Raw genomic sequence first — 19,698 nt, forward strand, 5'->3', positions numbered from 1 at the left:
ACTCAAACCCACCAACTGCTCCCTCGATCCCATCCCCACCTCTCTCCTCATCTCCCAGCTCCACCTTCTGGCCCCTCTTCTGTCCAACATCATCAACCCCTCGTTGTCCACCGGTTCAGCTCCCATCCCCCTAAAAACAGCCGTCATCACCCCCATCTTGAAAAAACCTTCCCTGGACCCATCCCTTCTATCCAGCTACCGCCCCATCTCTAACCTCCCATTCCTCTCCCAGGTCCTGGAATGAGTCGTCGAGTCCCAGCTCCACTTTTTTTTCTCGCCATTCCCTCTTTGAACCCCTCCAATCCGGCTTCCGCACTGCCCATAGCATGGAAACAGCCCTGGTCAAAGTCACTAATGACATTCTGAACATCTGTGATCAGGTCTCCCTCTGCCTCCTTCGACACGGTCGACCACTCCATCCTCATACTGCCCTTAATCTTCGCGGACCTGCCCTTGCCTGGTTCGATTCTCTCTCACCATCTCCACTTTGTTGCCTCTAACATTTTCTCCTCCAGCCCCGCACTGTCACGTCTGGCGTCCTCCAGGGCTCTGTCCTTGGCCCTCTCTTTAATATCGACATGCTCCCCCTTGGTGACATCATCCGTAGACATGGGGTCAACTTCCATATGTTTGCGGATGACACCCAACTCTTATCTTTCTGCCTCCACCCTCAACTTCAGGACCACTGCTGTCCTGACAGACTGCCTGTCGGACATCAAGTCCTGGATGAGGGCAAATTTTCTAGAGTTGAATGTGAACAAGACTGAGGCCCTCCTGAGCGCCTCAGCACCTCAGGCTCTGGCAGCATCAACCTCCATGGTTGCACACTTCAACTCACCGAGCCAGTCAGGAACCTAGATGTCTTGTTCGACCCTCAACTGTCTTTTCTTCCCCACATCCAAGCCATGACCCACTCTGCCTTCCCTCACTTCCGTAACATCGCCCGACTCCACCACTACCTCACCCCTCAGGCCGCTGAAACTCTTGTTTATGCCTTCATCACCTCCAGCCTCGTCTATGCAAACACCTTCCCAACTCCTCCCTCCACAGTCTGCAGATAATCCAGAACTCTGCAGTCCATGTTCTCTCCCGCACCAAACTCTGTGACCCCATCTCCCCCATTCTCGCCCAACTCCGTTGCCTCCCTATCCTTCATAGGATCCAGTTCAAGATCCTGGATTCAAGTCTCTCCTCAAGGCCCTCTTCGACCATGCCATCGACACCCCTCCCTCCTTCCCCTCCGCTCCCTTCTTCTCCACTGACCCCAGCTCGGTTCTGAAATGCGGTATACTGTCCAGCGCCTTGGGACGTCCTCCCGACGTGACAGGTGCTATACAAATGTAATGTTGTTTTCCTGTATCTAGAAAAAAATGTGCACTCTACCGCACCAAGCTCCGTGACCCTATCACCCCCATTCTCACCCGATTCCACTGACTTTCCATCACACAGAGAATACAGTTCAAGATCCTGGTCCTCACCTTCAAATGCCTTCATGGCCTTGCTCCCTCCTACCTCTGTGACCCCCTACCAACCTACCTGCTCCTTTTACTCAGTGGGCTCCGGCTTGCTTCACATTCCCCTCCTCGCCCGCCCCACTATTTGCGGGTGGGCCTTCAGCCACTCTGACCCCACCCTGTGGAGCTCCATCCCACAATCCCTCTGCCTTGGTCCCTCCCTTACCTCCTTCAAGACTCATCTCAAGACCTTCCTCTTCAACCGTGCCCTCCACCCTCCCCAGCTTGGGTCCGAAACACTTAACTGTCCAGTACCTTGGGACGTCCTCCCGACATGAAAGGTGCTATAAAAAAGTACTGTTGTTGTTGCTTGTACCCGTTAGTGCTTTGGCTTATAGGGTTAACAGGAGCTGAGTGGGATGACTCCCTGACCCCCAGTGATTGGTCTACCCTTTCAGGCCCTGCCGATGAGCCAGGCTGGCTGAGCTGTCATCAACAGTGCCCTGGAGTCCTGCGGCCCTGCCTGGCTCAGGAACCGGACTAGCGAACATCACTGGCTTGATTTTGACATCCCGTTGCCAGGCATGTCACTTTGGAGCCCGTTCAACTCTAAGGAGACCCCACTTACCTCTCCTACCCACACCACCAAGGAAGATAGACCTTGAAGAGAACGACCAGAGTGCTCTTTGCCCCCTATCAGGGCAGTGTCAAAGTAAAACCAGAACCCCCAGATACTGATCATGGTCAACAATTCAGACTGTTTCTCCTTTATTTCCAATTAACACTCTCCTTTCCTGAACTGTGCAGAACTGTAACACTGTACTGGGTGGGGGGGGCATTCACCATCAAGTCCAATTGGGTGACCTGTGTTGAAGATGATGAGGACAGCCCCACTGTCTATCACTCAAACTTATACTCCTCCCCCACCTGTCACTCACACTGAGCCTCCCCCCACCTGTCACTCATACAGACTCCTCCTGCCTGTCATAGACTCCTCTCCCCCCTGTCACTCATACAGGCTCCACCCCCCGCCTGTCACTCATACAGACTCCTCCCCTGCCTGTCACTCATACAGACTCCTCCCCCACATGTCACTCATACAGACTCCTCTACTGCCTGTCACTCATACAGATTCCTCCCCCCTGTCACTCATACAGACTCCTCTCCTGCCTGTCACTCATACAGGCTCCACCCCGCCGCCTGTCACACATACAGACTCCTCTCCTGCTGTCACTCATACAGACTCCTCCCCCACCTGTCACTCATACAGACTCCTCCCCCGCCTGTCACTCATACAGACTCCTCTCCTGCCTGTCACTCATACAGACTCCTCTCCTGCCTGTCACTCATACAGACTCCTCCCCACCTGTCACTCATACAGACTCCTGTCCTGCCTGTCACTCATACAGACTCCTCTCCCGCCTGTCACTCATACAGGCTCCACCCCCCCGCCTGTCACTCATACAGACTGATCCCCCACCTGTCACTCATACAGACTCCTCTCCTGCCTGTCACTCATACAGACTCCTCCCCCCCTGTCACTCATACAGACTCCTCCCCACCTGTCACTCATACAGACTCCTCTCCCGCCTGTCACTCATACAGACTCCTCTCCTGCCTGTCATAGACTCCTCTCCCCCCTGTCACTCATACAGGCTCCACCCCAGACCTGTCACTCATACAGACTCCTCTCCCGCCTGTCACTCATAAAGACTCCTCCCCTGCCTGTCACTCATAAAGACTCCTCCCCTGCCTGTCACTCATACAGACTCCTCCCCCCTGTCACTCATAAAGACTCCTCCCCTGCCTGTCACTCATAAAGACTCCTCCCCTGCCTGTCACTCATACAGACTCCTCTCCTGCCTGTCACTCATACAGACTCCTCCCCTGCCTGTCATTCATACAGACTCCCCACGACTGTCACTCATACACACTCCTCCCCCGCCTGTCACCCACAGACTCCTCTCCCGCCTGTCACTCATACAGACTCCTCTCCTGCCTGTCACTAATACAACAACAACAACAACAAGATTCCATTTATAAAGCGCCTTTCACGTCGGGAGGACGTCCCAAGGCGCTGCACAGTTGGGTCATGACCCGAGCAGGGGGGAAATGGTCAGGGTGAGGGGAGGGAAGGGAGGGAGCGAGCAGGGGGGAAATGGTCAGGGTGAGGGGAGGGAAGGGAGGGAGCGAGGAGGGGGGAAATGGTCAGGGTGAGGGGAGGGAAGGTAGGGAGCGAGGAGGGGGTAGAGAGTCGAGAGGGGAGCTGAAGACACGGTCAAAGAGAAAGGTTTTGAGACCGGCCTTGAAGGAGGAAAGGGAGGAAGCGGCGAAGGCACTGGGGGATGGAGTTCCAGAGCCGAGGGGCTGAGAGGCTGAAGGCCCGACCACCGATGGTAGGGCGGTTGGGGCGGGGACGTGGAGCAGACCGGAGCCAGAGGAACGGAGGGTACGGACAGGTAGGTAATACAGGCTCCACCCCCCCGCCTATCACTCATACAGACTAATCTCCTGCCTGTCACTCATACAGACTCCTCCCCCGCCTGTCACTCATACAGACTCCTCTCCCGCCTGTCACTCATACAGACTCCTCCCCCGCCTGTCACTCATACAGGCTCCACCCCCCCGCCTGTCACTCATACAGACTGATCCCCCACCTGTCACTCATACAGACTCCTCTCCTGCCTGTCACTCATACAGACTCCTCCCCCCTGTCACTCATACAGACTCCTCCCCCGCCTGTCACTCATACAGGCTCCACCCCCCCGCCTGTCACTCATACAGACTCCTCTCCTGCCGGTCGACCACGCAATCCTACTCCACCGCTTGTCCTCCCACCTCAACCTTCAAGGCACTGTCCTTGAATGGTTTAGGTCGTACCTTTCTCACCGTCTTCATTTTGTCTCGACGAATGGCTTCTCCTCCACCCCCCGTACTGTCTCATGTGGTATCCCTCAGGGCTCTGTCCTCGGTCCCCTCCTCCTCACCCTCTATATGCTCCCCCTGTGGTGACATCATCCGCAGACATGGAGTTAACTTCCACATGTATGCGGATGACACCCAACTCTACCTTTCCTCCTCTACTCTCAACTCCACGACCACCGATGTCCTGACAGTCTGCCTGTCCGACATCGAGTCCTGGACGAGAGACAACTTTCTTCAGCTCAACGTGCGAAAAACCGAGGCCCTCCTGATTGGCTCACGTCAGCGCCTCCGCACCTCAGGCGCTGACACCATCAGCATCCAAGGCTGCACTCTCCACCTCTTAAAGCCAGTCAGGAACCTCGGGGTTTTGTTCGACCCTGAGCTGTCCTTTCTCCCTCACATCCGCACCACAACTGGCACCGCCTTCCATCACCTCCGGAACATCGCCAGACTACGGCATTACCTCACCCCTCACGCTGCTGAAACCCTGGTCCACGCCTTTATCACCTCAAGGCTGGACTATGGGAACTCTCTCCTCGCCGGCCTTCCCGCCACCTCCCTCCACAAGCTGCAGGTCATTCAGAACTCTGCAGCTCGGGTACTGTCCCGCACCAGACACCGCGACCACATCACTCCCACCCTCGCTCACCTCCACTGGCTCCCCATCCCCCAGAGGATTGTATTCAAGATCCTCATCCTCACCTACAAGGCCATTCACGGCCTTGCTCCCTCCTACCTCTCCAACCTACTATCCCCCTACCTACCTGCCCGTACCCTCCGTTCCTCTGGCTCCGGTCTGCTCCACATTCCCCGCCCCAACCGCCCTACCATCGGTGGTCGGGCCTTCAGCCTCTCAGCCCCGAGGCTCTGGAACTCCATCCCCCAGTGCCTTCGCCGCCTCCTCTCTCTCCTCCTTTAAGGCCGGTCTCAAAACCTTTCTCTTTGACCGTGCCTTCAGCTCCCCTCTCGACTCTCTACCCCCTCCTCGCTCCCTCCCTTCCCTCCCCTCACCCTGACCATTTCCCCCCTCCTCGCTCCCTCCCTTCCCTCCCCTCACCCTGACCATTTCCCCCCTGCTCGGGTCATGACCCAACTGTGCAGCGCCTTGGGACGTCCTCCCGACGTGAAAGGCGCTTTATAAATGGAATCTTGTTGCTGTTGTTGTTGTTGTCATAGACTCCTCTCCCCCCTGTCACTCATACAGGCTCCACCCCACCTGTCACTCATACAGACTGCTCTCCCACCTGTCATTCATACAGACTCCTCCCCTGCCTGTCACTCATAAAGACTCCTCCCCCGCCTGTCACTCATACAGACTCCTCCCCCGCCTGTCACTCATACAGGCTCCACCCCCCCGCCTGTCACTCATACAGACTCCTCTCCTGCCTGTCATAGAATCCACTCCCCCCTGTCACTCATACAGGCTCCACCCCACCTGTCACTCATACAGACTGCTCTCCCACCTGTCATTCATACAGACTCCTCCCCTGCCTGTCACTCATAAAGACTCCTCCCCCGCCTGTCACTCATACAGACTCCTCTCCCGCCTGTCACTCATACAGACTCCTCCCCTGCCTGTCAATCATACAGACTCCCCACGACTGTCACTCATACAGACTCCTCCCCCGCCTCTCACCCACAGACACCTCCCCCGCCTGTCACTCGTACAGGCTCCACCCCCCGCCTGTCACTCATACAGACTCCTCTCCTGCCTGTCACTAATACAGGCTCCACCCCCCCACCTGTCACTCATGCAGACTCCTCCCCTTCCTGTCAGTCATACAGACTCCTCCCCCGCCTGCCACTCATACAGACTCCTCCCCGCCTGTCACTCATACAGACTCCTCCCCCGCCTGTCACTCATACAGACTCCTCTCCCACCTGTCACTCATGCAGACTTCTCCCCTTCCTGTCACTCATACAGACTCCTCCCCCGCCTGCCACTCATACAGACTCCTCCCCCGCCTGCCACTCACACAGACTCCTCCCCGCCTGTCACTCATACAGACTCCTCTCCCGCCTGTCACTCATACAGACTCCTCTACCGCCTGTCACTCGTACAGACTCCTCTCCTGCCTGTCACTCATACAGACTCCTCTCCCGCCTGTCAGTCATACATGCTCCACCCCCCCGCCTGTCACTCATGCAGACTCCTCCCCTTCCTGTCAGTCATACAGACACCTCCCCCGCCTGCCACTCATACAGACTCCTCCCCGCCTGTCACTCATACAGACTCCTCTCCCACCTGTCACTCATACAGACTCCTCTACCGCCTGTCACTCGTACAGACTCCTCTCCTGCCTGTCACTCATACAGACTCCTCTCCCGCCTGTCAGTCATACATGCTCCACCCCCCCGCCTGTCACTCATGCAGACTCCTCCCCTTCCTGTCAGTCATACAGACACCTCCCCCGCCTGCCACTCATACAGACTCCTCCCCGCCTGTCACTCATACAGACTCCTCTCCCACCTGTCACTCATGCAGACTTCTCCCCTTCCTGTCACTCATACAGACTCCTCCCCCGCCTGCCACTCATACAGACTCCTCCCCGCCTGTCACTCATACAGACTCCTCTCCCACCTGTCACTCATGCAGACTTCTCCCCTTCCTGTCACTCATAAAGACTCCTCCCCTGCCTGCCACTCATACAGACTCCTCCCCGCCTGCCACTCATACAGACTCCTCCCCGCCTGTCACTCATACAGACTCCTCTCCTGCCTGTCACTCATACAGACTCCTCTCCCGCCTGTCACTCATACAGACTCCTCCCCCGCCTGTCACTCATACAGACTCCTCTCCTGCCTGTCATAGACTCCTCCCCCGCCTGTCACTCATATAGACTCCTCCCCCGCCTGTCACTCATACAGACTCCTCTCCCGCCTGTCACTCATACAGACTCCTCAACCGCCTGTCACTCATACAGACTCCTCCCCCAGCCTGTCACTCATACAGACTCCTCTCCTGCCTGTCACTCATACAGACTCCTCTCCCGCCTGTCACTCATACATGCTCCACCCCCCCGCCTGTCACTCATACAGACTCCTCTCCCGCCTGTCACTCATACATGCTCCACCCCCCGACTGTCACTCATACAGACTCCTCTCCTGCCTGTCACTCATACAGACTCCTCCCCCGCCTGTCACTCACACAGACTCCTCTCCCGCCTGTCACTCATACAGACTCCTCCCCGCCTGTCACTCATACAGACTCCTCCCCCACCTGTCACTCATACAGACTCCTCTCCTGCCTGTCATAGACTCCTCTCCCCCCTGTCACTCATACAGGCTCCCCACGACTGTCACTCATAGACTCCTCCCCACCTGTCACTCACAGACTCCTCTCCTGCCTGTCACTCATACAGACTCCTCTCCCGCCTGTCACTCATACAGACTCCTCCCCCCCGCCTGTCACTCATACAGACTCCTCTCCCGCCTGTCACTCATACATGCTCCACCCCCCGCCTGTCACTCATACAGACTCCTCTCCCGCCTGTCACTCATACATGCTCCACCCCCCGACTGTCACTCATACAGACTCCTCTCCTGCCTGTCACTCATACAGACTCCTCCCCCGCCTGTCACTCACACAGACTCCTCTCCCGCCTGTCACTCATACAGACTCCTCCCCGCCTGTCACTCATACAGACTCCTCCCCCACCTGTCACTCATACAGACTCCTCTCCTGCCTGTCATAGACTCCTCTCCCCCCTGTCACTCATACAGGCTCCCCACGACTGTCACTCATAGACTCCTCCCCCACCTGTCACTCACAGACTCCTCTCCTGCCTGTCACTCATACAGACTCCTCTCCCGCCTGTCACTCATACAGACTCCTCCCCCCCGCCTGTCACTCATACAGACTCCTCTCCCGCCTGTCACTCATACAGACTCCTCCCCCCCGCCTGTCACTCATACAGACTCCTCTCCCGCCTGTCACTCATACATGCTCCACCCCCCCGCCTGTCACTCATACAGACTCCTCTCCTGCCTGTCACTCATACAGACTCCTCCCCCGCCTGTCAATCATACAGACTCCTCCCCGCCTGTCACTCATACAGACTCCCCACGACTGTCACTCATACAGACTCCTCTCCCGCCTGTCATTCATACAGACTCCGCCCCTGCCTGTCATTCATATAGATTCCTCCCCCGCCTGTCACTCATACATGCTCCACCCCCCCCCTGTCACTCATACAGACTCCTCTCCCACCTGTCACTCATACAGTCTCCACCCCCCCCCGTCACTCATACAGACTCCTCTCCCGCCTGTCACTCATACATGCTCCACCCCCCCCCTGTCACTCATACAGACTCCTCTCCCGCCTGTCACTCATACATGCTCCACCCCCCGCCTGTCACTCATGCAGGCTCCACCCCCCGCCTGTCACTCATACAGACTCCTCCCCCGCCTGTCACTCATACAGACTCCTCTCCCGCCTGTCACTCATACAGACTCCTCTCCCGCCTGTCACTCATGCAGACTCCTCCCCTTCCTGTCAGTCATACAGACTCCTCCCCCGCCTGCCACTCATACAGACTCCTCCCCGCCTGTCACTCATACAGACTCCTCTACCGCCTGTCACTCGTAGACTCCTCCCCCAGCCTGTCACTCATACAGACTCCTCCCCCGCTTGTCACTCATACAGACTCCTCTCCCGCCTGTCATAGACTCCTCCCCCGCCTGTCACTCATACAGACTCCTCCCCCGCCTGTCACTCATACAGACTCCTCCCCCGCCTGTCACTCATACAGACTCCTCTCCCGCCTGTCATAGACTCTCTCCCCCCTGTCACTCATACAGGCTCCACCCCCCACCTGTCACTCATACAGACTCCTCTCCCGCCTATCACACATACAGACTCCTCTCCTGCCTGTCATAGACTCCTCCCCCGCCTGTCACTCATACAGACTCCTCTCCTGCCTGTCACTCATACAGACTCCTCTCCCGCCTGTCACTCATACAGACTCCTCAACCGCCTGTCACTCATACAGACTCCTCCCCCGCCTGTCACTCATGCAGACTCCTCTCCTGCCTGTCATAGACTCCTCTCCCCCCTGTCACTCATACAGGCTCCACCCCCCACCTGTCACTCATACAGACTCCTCTCCCGCCTGTCACTCATACAGACTCCTCCCCCGCCTGTCACTCATAGACTCCTCTCCTGCCTGTCACTCATACAGACTCCTCCTCCGCCTGTCACTCATACAGACTCCACCCCCGCCTGCCACTCACACAGACTCCTCTCCCGCCTGTCACTCATACAGACTCCTCTCCCGCCTGTCACTCATACAGACTCCTCCCCCACCTGTCACTCACAGACTCCTCTCCTGCCTGTCACTCATACAGACTCCTCCCCCGCCTGTCACTCATACAGGCTCCACCACCCCGCCTGTCACTCATACAGACTCCTCTCCCGCCTGTCATAGAATCCTCTCCCCCCTGTCACTCATACAGGCTCCACCCCACCTGTCACTCATACAGACTGCTCTCCCACCTGTCATTCATACAGACTCCTCCCCTGCCTGTCACTCATAAAGACTCCTCCCTCTCCTGTCACTCATACAGACTCCTCTCCCGCCTGTCACTCATACAGACTCCTCCCCTGCCTGTCAATCATACAGACTCCCCACGACTGTCACTCATACAGACTCCTCCCCCGCCTCTCACCCACAGACACCTCCCCCGCCTGTCACTCGTACAGGCTCCACCCCCCGCCTGTCACTCATACAGACTCCTCTCCTGCCTGTCACTAATACAGGCTCCACCCCCCGCCTGTCACTCATACAGACTCATCTCCTGCCTGTCACTCATACAGACTCCTCCCCCACCTGTCACTCATACAGACTCCTCTCCCGCCTGTCACTCATACAGACTCCTCGCCCGCCTGTCACTCATGCAGACTCATCTCCTGCCTGTCACTCATACAGACTCCTCTCCCGCCTGTCAGTCATACATGCTCCTCCCCCCCGCCTGTCACTCATACAGACTCCTCTCCCGCCTGTCACTCATACATGCTCCACCCCCCGCCTGTCACTCATACAGACTCCTCTCCCGCCTGTCACTCATACATGCTCCACCCCCCCGACTGTCACTCATACAGACTCCTCCCCTGCCTGTCAATCATACAGACTCCTCCCCCGCCTGTCACTCATACAGACTCCCCACGACTGTCACTCATACAGACTCCTCTCCCGCCTGTCATTCATACAGACTCCGCCCCTGTCTGTCATTCATATAGATTCCTCCCCCGCCTGTCACTCATACAGTCTCCACCCCCCCCCTGTCACTCATACAGACGCCTCTCCCGCCTGTCACTCATACATGCTCCACCCCCCCCCCTGTCACTCATACAGACTCCTCTCCCGCCTGTCACTCATACATGCTCCACCCCCCCGCCTGTCACTCATGCAGGCTCCACCCCCCCGCCTGTCACTCATACAGACTCCTCCCCCGCCTGTCACTCATACAGACTCCTCTCCCGCCTGTCACTCATACAGACTCCTCTCCCGCCTGTCACTCATGCAGACTCCTCCCCTTCCTGTCAGTCATACAGACTCCTCCCCCGCCTGCCACTCATACAGACTCCTCCCCGCCTGCCACTCATACAGACTCCTCCCCGCCTGTCACTCATACAGACTCCTCTACCGCCTGTCACTCGTAGAGTCCTCCCCCAGCCTGTCATAGACTCTCTCCCCCCTGTCACTCATACAGGCTCCACCCCCCACCTGTCACTCATACAGACTCCTCTCCCGCCTGTCACTCATACAGACTCCTCCCCTGCCTGTCACTCATAGACTCCTCTCCTGCCTGTCACTCATACAGACTCCTCCTCCGCCTGTCACTCATACAGACTCCTCCCCACCTGTCACTCACACAGACTCCTCTCCCGCCTGTCACTCATACAGACTCCTCCCCCACCTGTCACTCATACAGACTCCTCTCCCGCCTGTCACTCATGCAGACTCCTCCCCTTCCTGTCAGTCATACAGACTCCTCCCCCGCCTGTCACTCATACAGACTCCTCTCCCGCCTGTCACTCATACAGACTCCTCTCCTGCCTGTCATAGACTCCTCTCCCCCCTGTCACTCATACAGGCTCCACCCCAGACCTGTCACTCATACAGACTCCTCTCCCCCCTGTCACTCATACAGGCTCCCCACGACTGTCACTCATAGACTCCTCCCCCACCTGTCACTCACAGACTCCTCTCCTGCCTGTCACTCATACAGACTCCTCCCCCGCCTGTTTTTCAACCTCAAACTCCGTCCCGTATGAGTCACGTGCAACAACAACAAGTGAAGCGGCGACACAGATCACAGTGCAGCCCCGACCCACAGCGCCCCGACACACACACACACACACACAGTGCAGCCCCGACCCACAGCGCCCCGACACACACACACACACAGTGCAGCCCCGACCCACAGCGCCCCGACACACACACACACACAGTGCAGCCCCGGCCCACAGCGCCCCCTGACACACACACACACACAGTGCAGCCCCGGCCCACAGCGCCCCGACACACACACACACACACACACAGTGCAGCCCCGACCCACAGCGCCCCGACACACACACACAGTGCAGCCCCGACCCACAGCGCCCCGACACACACACACACACAGTGCAGCCCCGACCCACAGCGCCCCGACACACACACACACACAGTGCAGCCCCGGCCCACAGCGCCCCGACACACACCACACACACACACAGTGCAGCCCCGACCCACAGCGCCCCGACACACACACACAGTGCAGCCCCGACCCACAGCGCCCCGACACACACACACACACAGTGCAGCCCCGACCCACAGCGCCCCGACACACACACACACACAGTGCAGCCCCGACCCACAGCGCCCCGACACACACACACACACAGTGCAGCCCCGACCCACAGCGCCCCGACACACACACACAGTGCAGCCCCGACCCACAGCGCCCCCGACACACACACACACACAGTGCAGCCCCGGCCCACAGCGCCCCTGACACACACACACACACAGTGCAGCCCCGACCCACAGCGCCCCTGACACACACAGTGCAGCCCCGGCCCACAGCGCCCCCTGACACACACACACACACACAGTGCAGCCCCGACCCACAGCGCCCCGACACACACACACACACAGTGCAGCCCCGACCCACAGCGCCCCGACCCACAGCGCCCCGACACACACACACACACAGTGCAGCCCCGACCCACAGCGCCCCGACACACACACACAGTGCAGCCCCGACCCACAGCGCCCCGACACACACACACAGTGCAGCCCCGACCCACAGCGCCCCGACACACACACACACACAGTGCAGCCCCGACCCACAGCGCCCCGACACACACACACACACAGTGCAGCCCCGACCCACAGCGCCCCGACACACACACACAGTGCAGCCCCGACCCACAGCGCCCCCCGACACACACACACACACAGTGCAGCCCCGGCCCACAGCGCCCCCTGACACACACACACACACAGTGCAGCCCCGACCCACAGCGCCCCCTGACACACACAGTGCAGCCCGGCCCACAGCGCCCCCTGACACACACACACACACACAGTGCAGCCCGACCCACAGCGCCCCCCGACACACACACACACACAGTGCAGCCCCGACCCACAGCGCCCTGACACACACAGCGCCCCGACACACACACACACACACAGCGCCCCCCGACACACACACACACACACAGTGCAGCCCCGACCCACAGCGCCCCCTGACACACACACACAGCGCCAGGCCCCGGCTACAGCCTCGGTTGTAACCCTCAAAACTCGGCCCCGGCTCCAGTTATTAACCACCGGCAGCAGGTAACTCAGCCTGAGCACTGTCTGTCTGTCTGTCTGTCTGTCTGTCTGTCTGTCTGTCTGTCTGGGGGCTGTGTGTGTGTCTGGGGCTGTGTGTGTGTCTGGGGCTGTGTGTGTGTCTGGGGCTGTGTGTGTGTGTCTGGGGCCTGTGTGTGTGTGTGTGGGGGCTGTGTGTGTGTGTCTGGGGGCTGTGTGTGTGTCTGGGGCCTGTGTCTGTCTGTCTGGGGGCTGTGTGTGTGTGTGTCTGGGGGCTGTGTGTGTGTGTGTCTGGGGGCTGTGTGTGTGTGTCTGGGGCTGTGTGTGTGTCTGGGGCCTGTGTCTGTCTGTCTGGGGGCTGTGTGTGTGTGTCTGGGGGCTGTGTGTGTGTGTGTCTGGGGGCTGTGTGTGTGTCTGGGGGCTGTGTGTGTGTGTCTGGGGCCTGTGTGTGTGTGTGTGTCTGGGGGCTGTGTGTGTGTGTGTCTGGGGCTGTGTGTGTGTGTGTCTGGGGGCTGTGTGTGTGTCTGGGGCCTGTGTGTGTGTGTCTGGGGGCTGTGTGTGTGTCTGGGGGCTGTGTGTGTGTCTGGGGCTGTGTGTGTGTGTGTGTCTGGGGCTGTGTGTGTGTCTGGGGCCTGTGTGTGTGTGTGTCTGGGGCTGTGTGTGTGTCTGGGGGCTGTGTGTGTGTGTCTGGGGCCTGTGTGTGTGTCTGGGGGCTGTGTGTGTGTCTGGGGGCTGTGTGTGTGTCTGGGGGCTGTGTGTGTGTGTGTGTCTGGGGGCTGTGTGTGTGTCTGGGGCCTGTGTGTGTGTGTCTGGGGGCTGTGTGTGTGTGTCTGGGGGCTGTGTGTGTGTGTGTCTGGGGCTGTGTGTGTGTGTCTGGGGGCTGTGTGTGTGGGGGTGTGTGTTTGTCTGGGGCCTGTGTGTGTGTGTCTGGGGGCTGTGTGTGTGTGTCTGGGGGCTGTGTGTGTGTCTGGGGGCTGTGTGTGTCTGGGCGGGTGTGTGTGTGTCTGGGGCCTGTGTGTGTGTGTCTGGGGGCTGTGTGTGTGTGTCTGGGGCCTGTGTGTGTGTGTCTGGGGGCTGTGTGTGTGTCTGGGGCCTGTGTGTGTGTGTGTGTCTGGGGGCTGTGTGTGTGTGTGGGGGGGCTGTGTGTGTGTGTCTGGGGGCTGTGTGTGTGTCTGGGGCCTGTGTGTGTGTGTGTCTGGGGGCTGTGTGTGTGTGTGTGTCTGGGGGCTGTGTGTGTGTGTCTGGGGGCTGTGTGTGTGTCTGGGGGCTGTGTGTGTGTGTCTGGGGGCTGTGTGTGTGTGTCTGGGGGCTGTGTGTGTGTCTGGGGGCTGTGTGTGTGTGTCTGGGGCTGTGTGTGTGTGTCTGGGGCCTGTGTGTGTGTCTGGGGCCTGTGTGTGTGTGTCTGGGGCTGTGTGTGTGTGTCTGGGGCCTGTGTGTGTGTGTCTGGGGGCTGTGTGTGTGTGTCTGGGGGCTGTGTGTGTGTGTGTCTGGGGGCTGTGTGTGTGTGTCTGGGGCTGTGTGTGTGTGTGTCTGGGGGCTGTGTGTGTGTCTGGGGGCTGTGTGTGTGTGGGGGGGGCCTGTGTGTGTGTGTCTGGGGCCTGTGTGTGTGTGTCTGGGGGCTGTGTGTGTGTGTCTGGGGCTGTGTGTGTGTGTGTGGGGCCTGTGTGTGTGTGTGTGGGGGCTGTGTGTGTGTGTCTGGGGCTGTGTGTGTGTGTGTGGGGCCTGTGTGTGTGTGTTGGGGCTGTGTGTGTGTGTGTGGGGCTGTGTGTGTGTGTTGGGGCTGTGTGTGTGTGTGTTGGGGCTGTGTGTGTGTGGGGGCTGTGTGTGTGTCTGGGGCCTGTGTGTGTGTGTGGGGGCTGTGTGTGTGTCTGGGGCCTGTGTGTGTGTGTGTCTGGGGGCTGTGTGTGTGTGTGTCTGGGGCTGTGTGTGTGTGTCTGGGGGCTGTGTGTGTGTCTGGGGGCTGTGTGTGTGTGTGTGTCTGGGGGCTGTGTGTGTGTGTCTGGGGGCTGTGTGTGTGTCTGGGGGCTGTGTGTGTCTGGGGGGGGCTGTGTGTGTCTGGGGGCTGTGTGTGTGTGTCTGGGGGCTGTGTGTGTGTGTCTGAGGCCTGTGTGTGTGTGTCTGGGGGCTGTGTGTGTGTCTGGGGGCTGTGTGTGTGTGTGTCTGGGGCCTGTGTGTGTGTGTCTGGGGCCTGTGTGTGTGTGTCTGGGGCTGTGTGTGTGTGTCTGGGGGCTGTGTGTGTGTCTGGGGGCTGTGTGTGTGTGTCTGGGGGCTGTGTGTGTGTCTGGGGGCTGTGTGTGTGTCTGGGGCCTGTGTGTGTGTCTGGGGCCTGTGTGTGTGTGTGGGGGCTGTGTGTGTGTCTGGGGCCTGTGTGTGTGTGTCTGGGGGCTGTGTGTGTGTGTCTGGGGGCTGTGTGTGTGTGTCTGGGGGCTGTGTGTGTCTGGGGGGGGGGGCTGTGTGTGTCTGGGGGCTGTGTGTGTGTGTCTGGGGGCTGTGTGTGTGTCTGGGGGCTGTGTGTGTCTGGGGGGGGGGGCTGTGTGTGTCTGGGGGCTGTGTGTGTGTGTCTGGGGGCTGTGTGTGTGTGTGTCTGGGGCCTGTGTGTGTGTGTCTGGGGCCTGTGTGTGTGTGTCTGGGGCTGTGTGTGTGTGTCTGGGGGCTGTGTGTGTGTCTGGGGGCTGTGTGTGTGTCTGGGGCCTGTGTGTGTGTCTGGGGGCTGTGTGTGTGTCTGGGGGCTGTGTGTGTGTGTCTGGGGCCTGTGTGTGTGTGTCTGGGGCTGTGTGTGTGTCTGGGGGCTGTGTGTGTGTGTCTGGGGGCTGTGTGTGTGTGTGTCTGGGGCCTGTGTGTGTGTGTCTGGGGCCTGTGTGTGTGTGTCTGGGGGCTGTGTGTGTGTGTCTGGGGGCTGTGTGTGTGTCTGGGGGCTGTGTGTGTGTCTGGGGGCTGTGTGTGTGTGGGGGCTGTGTGTGTGTGTCTGAGGCCTGTGTGTGTGTGTCTGGGGGCTGTGTGTGTCTGGGGGGGCTGTGTGTGTGTGTCTGGGGCCTGTGTGTGTGTGTCTGAGGCCTGTGTGTGTGTGTCTGAGGCCTGTGTGTGTGTGTGGGGCCTGTGTGTGTGTCTGGGGGCTGTGTGTGTGTCTGGGGCTGTGTGTGTGTGTCTGGGGCTGTGTGTGTGTGTCTGGGGGCTGTGTGTGTGTGTCTGGGGGCTGTGTGTGTGTGTCTGGGGGCTGTGTGTGTCTGGGGGCTGTGTGTGTGTGTCTGGGGGCTGTGTGTGTGTCTGGGGGCTGTGTGTGTGTCTGGGGGCTGTGTGTGTGTCTGGGGGCTGTGTGTGTGGGGGGGGCTGTGTGTGTGGTCTGGGGCTGTGTGTGTCTGGGGGCTGTGTGTGTGTGTCTGGGGCCTGTGTGTGTGTGTCTGGGGCCTGTGTGTGTGTCTGGGGCTGTGTGTGTGTGTGTCTGGGGCTGTGTGTGTGTGTGTCTGGGGGCTGTGTGTGTGTCTGGGGCCTGTGTGTGTGTGTCTGGGGCCTGTGTGTGTGTGTCTGGGGGCTGTGTGTGTGTGTGTCTGGGGGCTGTGTGTGTGTCTGGGGGCTGTGTGTGTGTCTGGGGGCTGTGTGTGTGTCTGGGGGGCTGTGTGTGTCTGGGGGCTGTGTGTGTCTGGGGGCTGTGTGTGTGGGGGGGGGGCTGTGTGTGTGTGTGCGCGTGCGGGGGGGGCTGTGTGTGTGTGTGTGTCTGGGCGGGCGGGGGGCTGAGTGTGTGTCTGGGCGGGCGGGGCGGGGGGGCTGTGTGTGTGTGTGTCTGGGCGGGCGGGCGGGGGGGCTGAGTGTGTGTCTGGGCGGGCGGGGGGGCTGAGTGTGTGTCTGGGCGGGCGGGGGGGCTGTGTGTGTGTCTGGGCGGGCGGGCGGGCGGCTGTGTGTGTGTGTGTCTGGGCGGGCGGGCGGGGGGGGCTGTGTGTGTGTCTGGGCGGGCGGGCGGGGGGCTGTGTGTGTGTGTGTCTGGGCGGGCGGGCGGGGGGCTGTGTGTGTGTCTGGGCGGGCGGGCGGGGGGGCTGAGTGTGTGTCTGGGCGGGCGGGCGGGGGGGCTGAGTGTGTGTCTGGGCGGGCGGGGGGGCTGAGTGTGTGTGTGTGTCTGTCTGAGGGCTGACTATACAGGGTTGGGTAGGGTGGACATCAGCTGGACAGTGCAATGGGAGGGTGTGTGGTGTCAACTGGTCAAACTCTGTCAGTACTCCACACCTTGGTGTGAGGTCCTGGTGGTTCAGACTGTAATGAACATCTGGAATGTGCCCAACCCCTCAGCAGATTGTTGAGCAGTGACCATGGGCCGAATCTTCCTGGACCACATCGGAGGCACTCGACTCTTCTCCTGCGCCAACTGTGACACCATCCTGACCAACCGCTCTGAGCTCATTTCCACTCGCTTCACTGGGGCCACTGGCAGGGCCTTCCTCTTCAACAAGGTGAGGGCTGGGCCTTCTGCTCGAGGGGGAAGTGCTTGTCCTGTCTAGGGGAGGAGAACCGCGGACATGATGTCCTGAGGGAGGGAGGGAGAGAGGGAAACACGATGCCCCGGAGGGAGAAGGGGAAAAGAGAGAGGGAGATGTGATGTCCCAGGGGATGGGGAGAAAGAGAGACATGATTCCCTGTGAAGATGGGAGAGACACAGTGCTTGGGGGGGGGGGGGGGGTTGAGATGTCATGATTTGTGGAGTTTTCTAGTGTAGTGGTTAGTGCACATGCCTCGCGTGAGCAAGAGGATCTGGGTTCGATTCCCAGGCAGGGTGAAACCTTAGACAAGTTTCCTTACTCCACACGCCTCTATTTACCTAGCAGTAAGTAGGAACCTGGTTGTTAGTCAATTGGCAGATTCCTATCTGGGGATAATAATACCTTTTTTTAGAAAAAGAAAGAAAAAAAAATACTCAATCCACGACCATTTGTGGAACACTGCTGTGTGCAATTGATTACCGCATTTCGCCCACAAAATACAGTCACGTGAAGGGCTTTGAGACACCTCAATGATTTGATAAGGTGCTATATCAAATGTAAGTATCATTATTATGATGCTAAGTGGGCTGTTGTATGTGCGCGTCTGCCCCCACAGGTGGTGAATCTGCAGTACAGTGAGGTCCAGGACCGGGTCATGTTGACTGGGCGACACATGGTGCGGGATGTCAGCTGCAAGAACTGCAACAGCAAACTGGGCTGGATTTACGAGTTTGCCACCGAGGACAGCCAACGGTACAAAGAGGGCCGCGTGATCTTGGAGCGTGCACTGGTGCGGGAGAGCGAGGGGTTCGAAGAGCACGTACCTTCTGACAATTCTTGAACGTTCAATGACCCAGCCCAAACCAAACCCCTTCATTTCCCCTCCTTCCCTCGCTTTTCTTTCCGTCGCTGAAAAAAGCATTTCTATTTAAAAGAGAAAAACGAAACAAAAAAAAAAAATGTCTTTGCGTGATCGTGGCCTCTGCATTGATTGGGTGGGGATTGAGCGGTAGTGGGAAGTTAGAACTGCTTGCTCTTGTGAACGGGCGCGCAATCTGTGGGTCGGTAGTACAGCAGCATGCTAGCTCGCTTTCTCTTTCCATCCAGCTCCAACACCGTGCAGTTTCACACTGCCTCGGCCCCAGCTCCCGATGATCCAGCGGGTGGTGGCGGCACCGAGCCTGAGACAAAGGATCCCTTCGGGGTCCGCGAGTAGTTATTGAGTTCAGGAAATGGCTCTGAGATGCCAAGGTGTGTTTTAATTTAAATTTTTAAGTGATTTCTTGCCTGTACCAGCTCTTTTTTTTTTCTCTCTCTCTCTCCCCAGAAGTTGGTATGCACTTTGTTTGTTGTTATTGATAGGAGACATTGGGAGTGAGGGCGAGATGCCCAGATATTTGGGCTGGATAGGACCTGGAGAGTGATTTTTCATCTGTGATGCGCTTTCCAACTCTGTGTGCTTGGTCGAGGCTTCTCTCTCCCACCCACAATGAGCAGCGCCAACATCAGCAATAGCTTTCCCCATCTCCAGCTTTCTGATGTGTGATTTGGCTGAGACCCTGGGTTGGTTTTTGGCTTGTGCCAACCCCAAGCAAGTCTACCTACAGCTCAGCCCGTGCCCCCGCTCACCTCTCTCTTGTACCTCTCTCGCCCTGCTCTCGCTGATCATCTGTGGGGGCTTTCTCCTCGCGGAGTGTGTATCAGATGTAACTTACATGTAGTGATAATAAAAAGGACATTAGTCAAGTGTGGAGTCATGCTGTTGCAGTCTTTCCCAATCTCAGTGAGCTCAAGCACCTTTGTACACAGTGTCCACAAAGTCCTGGTGTGTTTTTCTACACACGCTACAGCTGACCAACAACTGAAACACGTGGAAGAATGATGATAATTGTATTTCGAAGTACTTCATTGTATTCAGTACAAGTGTTTAACTGTACTTAGATATCCAGAGGATGGGTGTATGTGAACGCCATATACTTTCATGGCAGATAATGATCCGTTGCCATGCTCGGTGCCACATCTTCCGTAACATGGATGGAGCGACGAGGTCA

The 19,698-nt window shown here is 58.5% G+C and overlaps 1 protein-coding gene across 2 annotated transcripts; it reads left to right on the forward strand.

The window, feature by feature from the left end:
- The first annotated feature begins 11,850 nt into the window (after positions 1–11,850).
- Positions 11,851–19,393, forward strand: ypel5 (yippee-like 5). Of its 2 annotated transcripts, NM_001292443.1 has the most exon segments (4): positions 11,851–11,956; positions 13,118–13,208; positions 17,460–17,620; positions 18,264–19,391. In NM_001292443.1, coding segments are annotated over 2 exon segments (366 nt in total). In that variant the 5' UTR covers positions 11,851–11,956; positions 13,118–13,208; positions 17,460–17,479; the 3' UTR covers positions 18,489–19,391.
- Positions 19,394–19,698: the final 305 nt, after the last annotated feature.

This window comes from Callorhinchus milii, unplaced genomic scaffold (genome assembly GCF_018977255.1).
Source record: "Callorhinchus milii isolate IMCB2004 unplaced genomic scaffold, IMCB_Cmil_1.0 Scaffold3, whole genome shotgun sequence".
Taxonomy (NCBI): Eukaryota; Metazoa; Chordata; class Chondrichthyes; order Chimaeriformes; family Callorhinchidae; genus Callorhinchus; species Callorhinchus milii.

Bases quoted from the DNA above. Each gene is read 5' to 3' on its own strand.
- ypel5 (XM_042332672.1), top strand. From the start codon at position 17,480: ATGGGCCGAATCTTCCTGGACCACATCGGAGGCACTCGACTCTTCTCC. The intron at 17,621-18,263 runs GTGAGGGCTGGG...CTGCCCCCACAG, and splicing joins GGGCCTTCCTCTTCAACAAG to GTGGTGAATCTGCAGTACAG.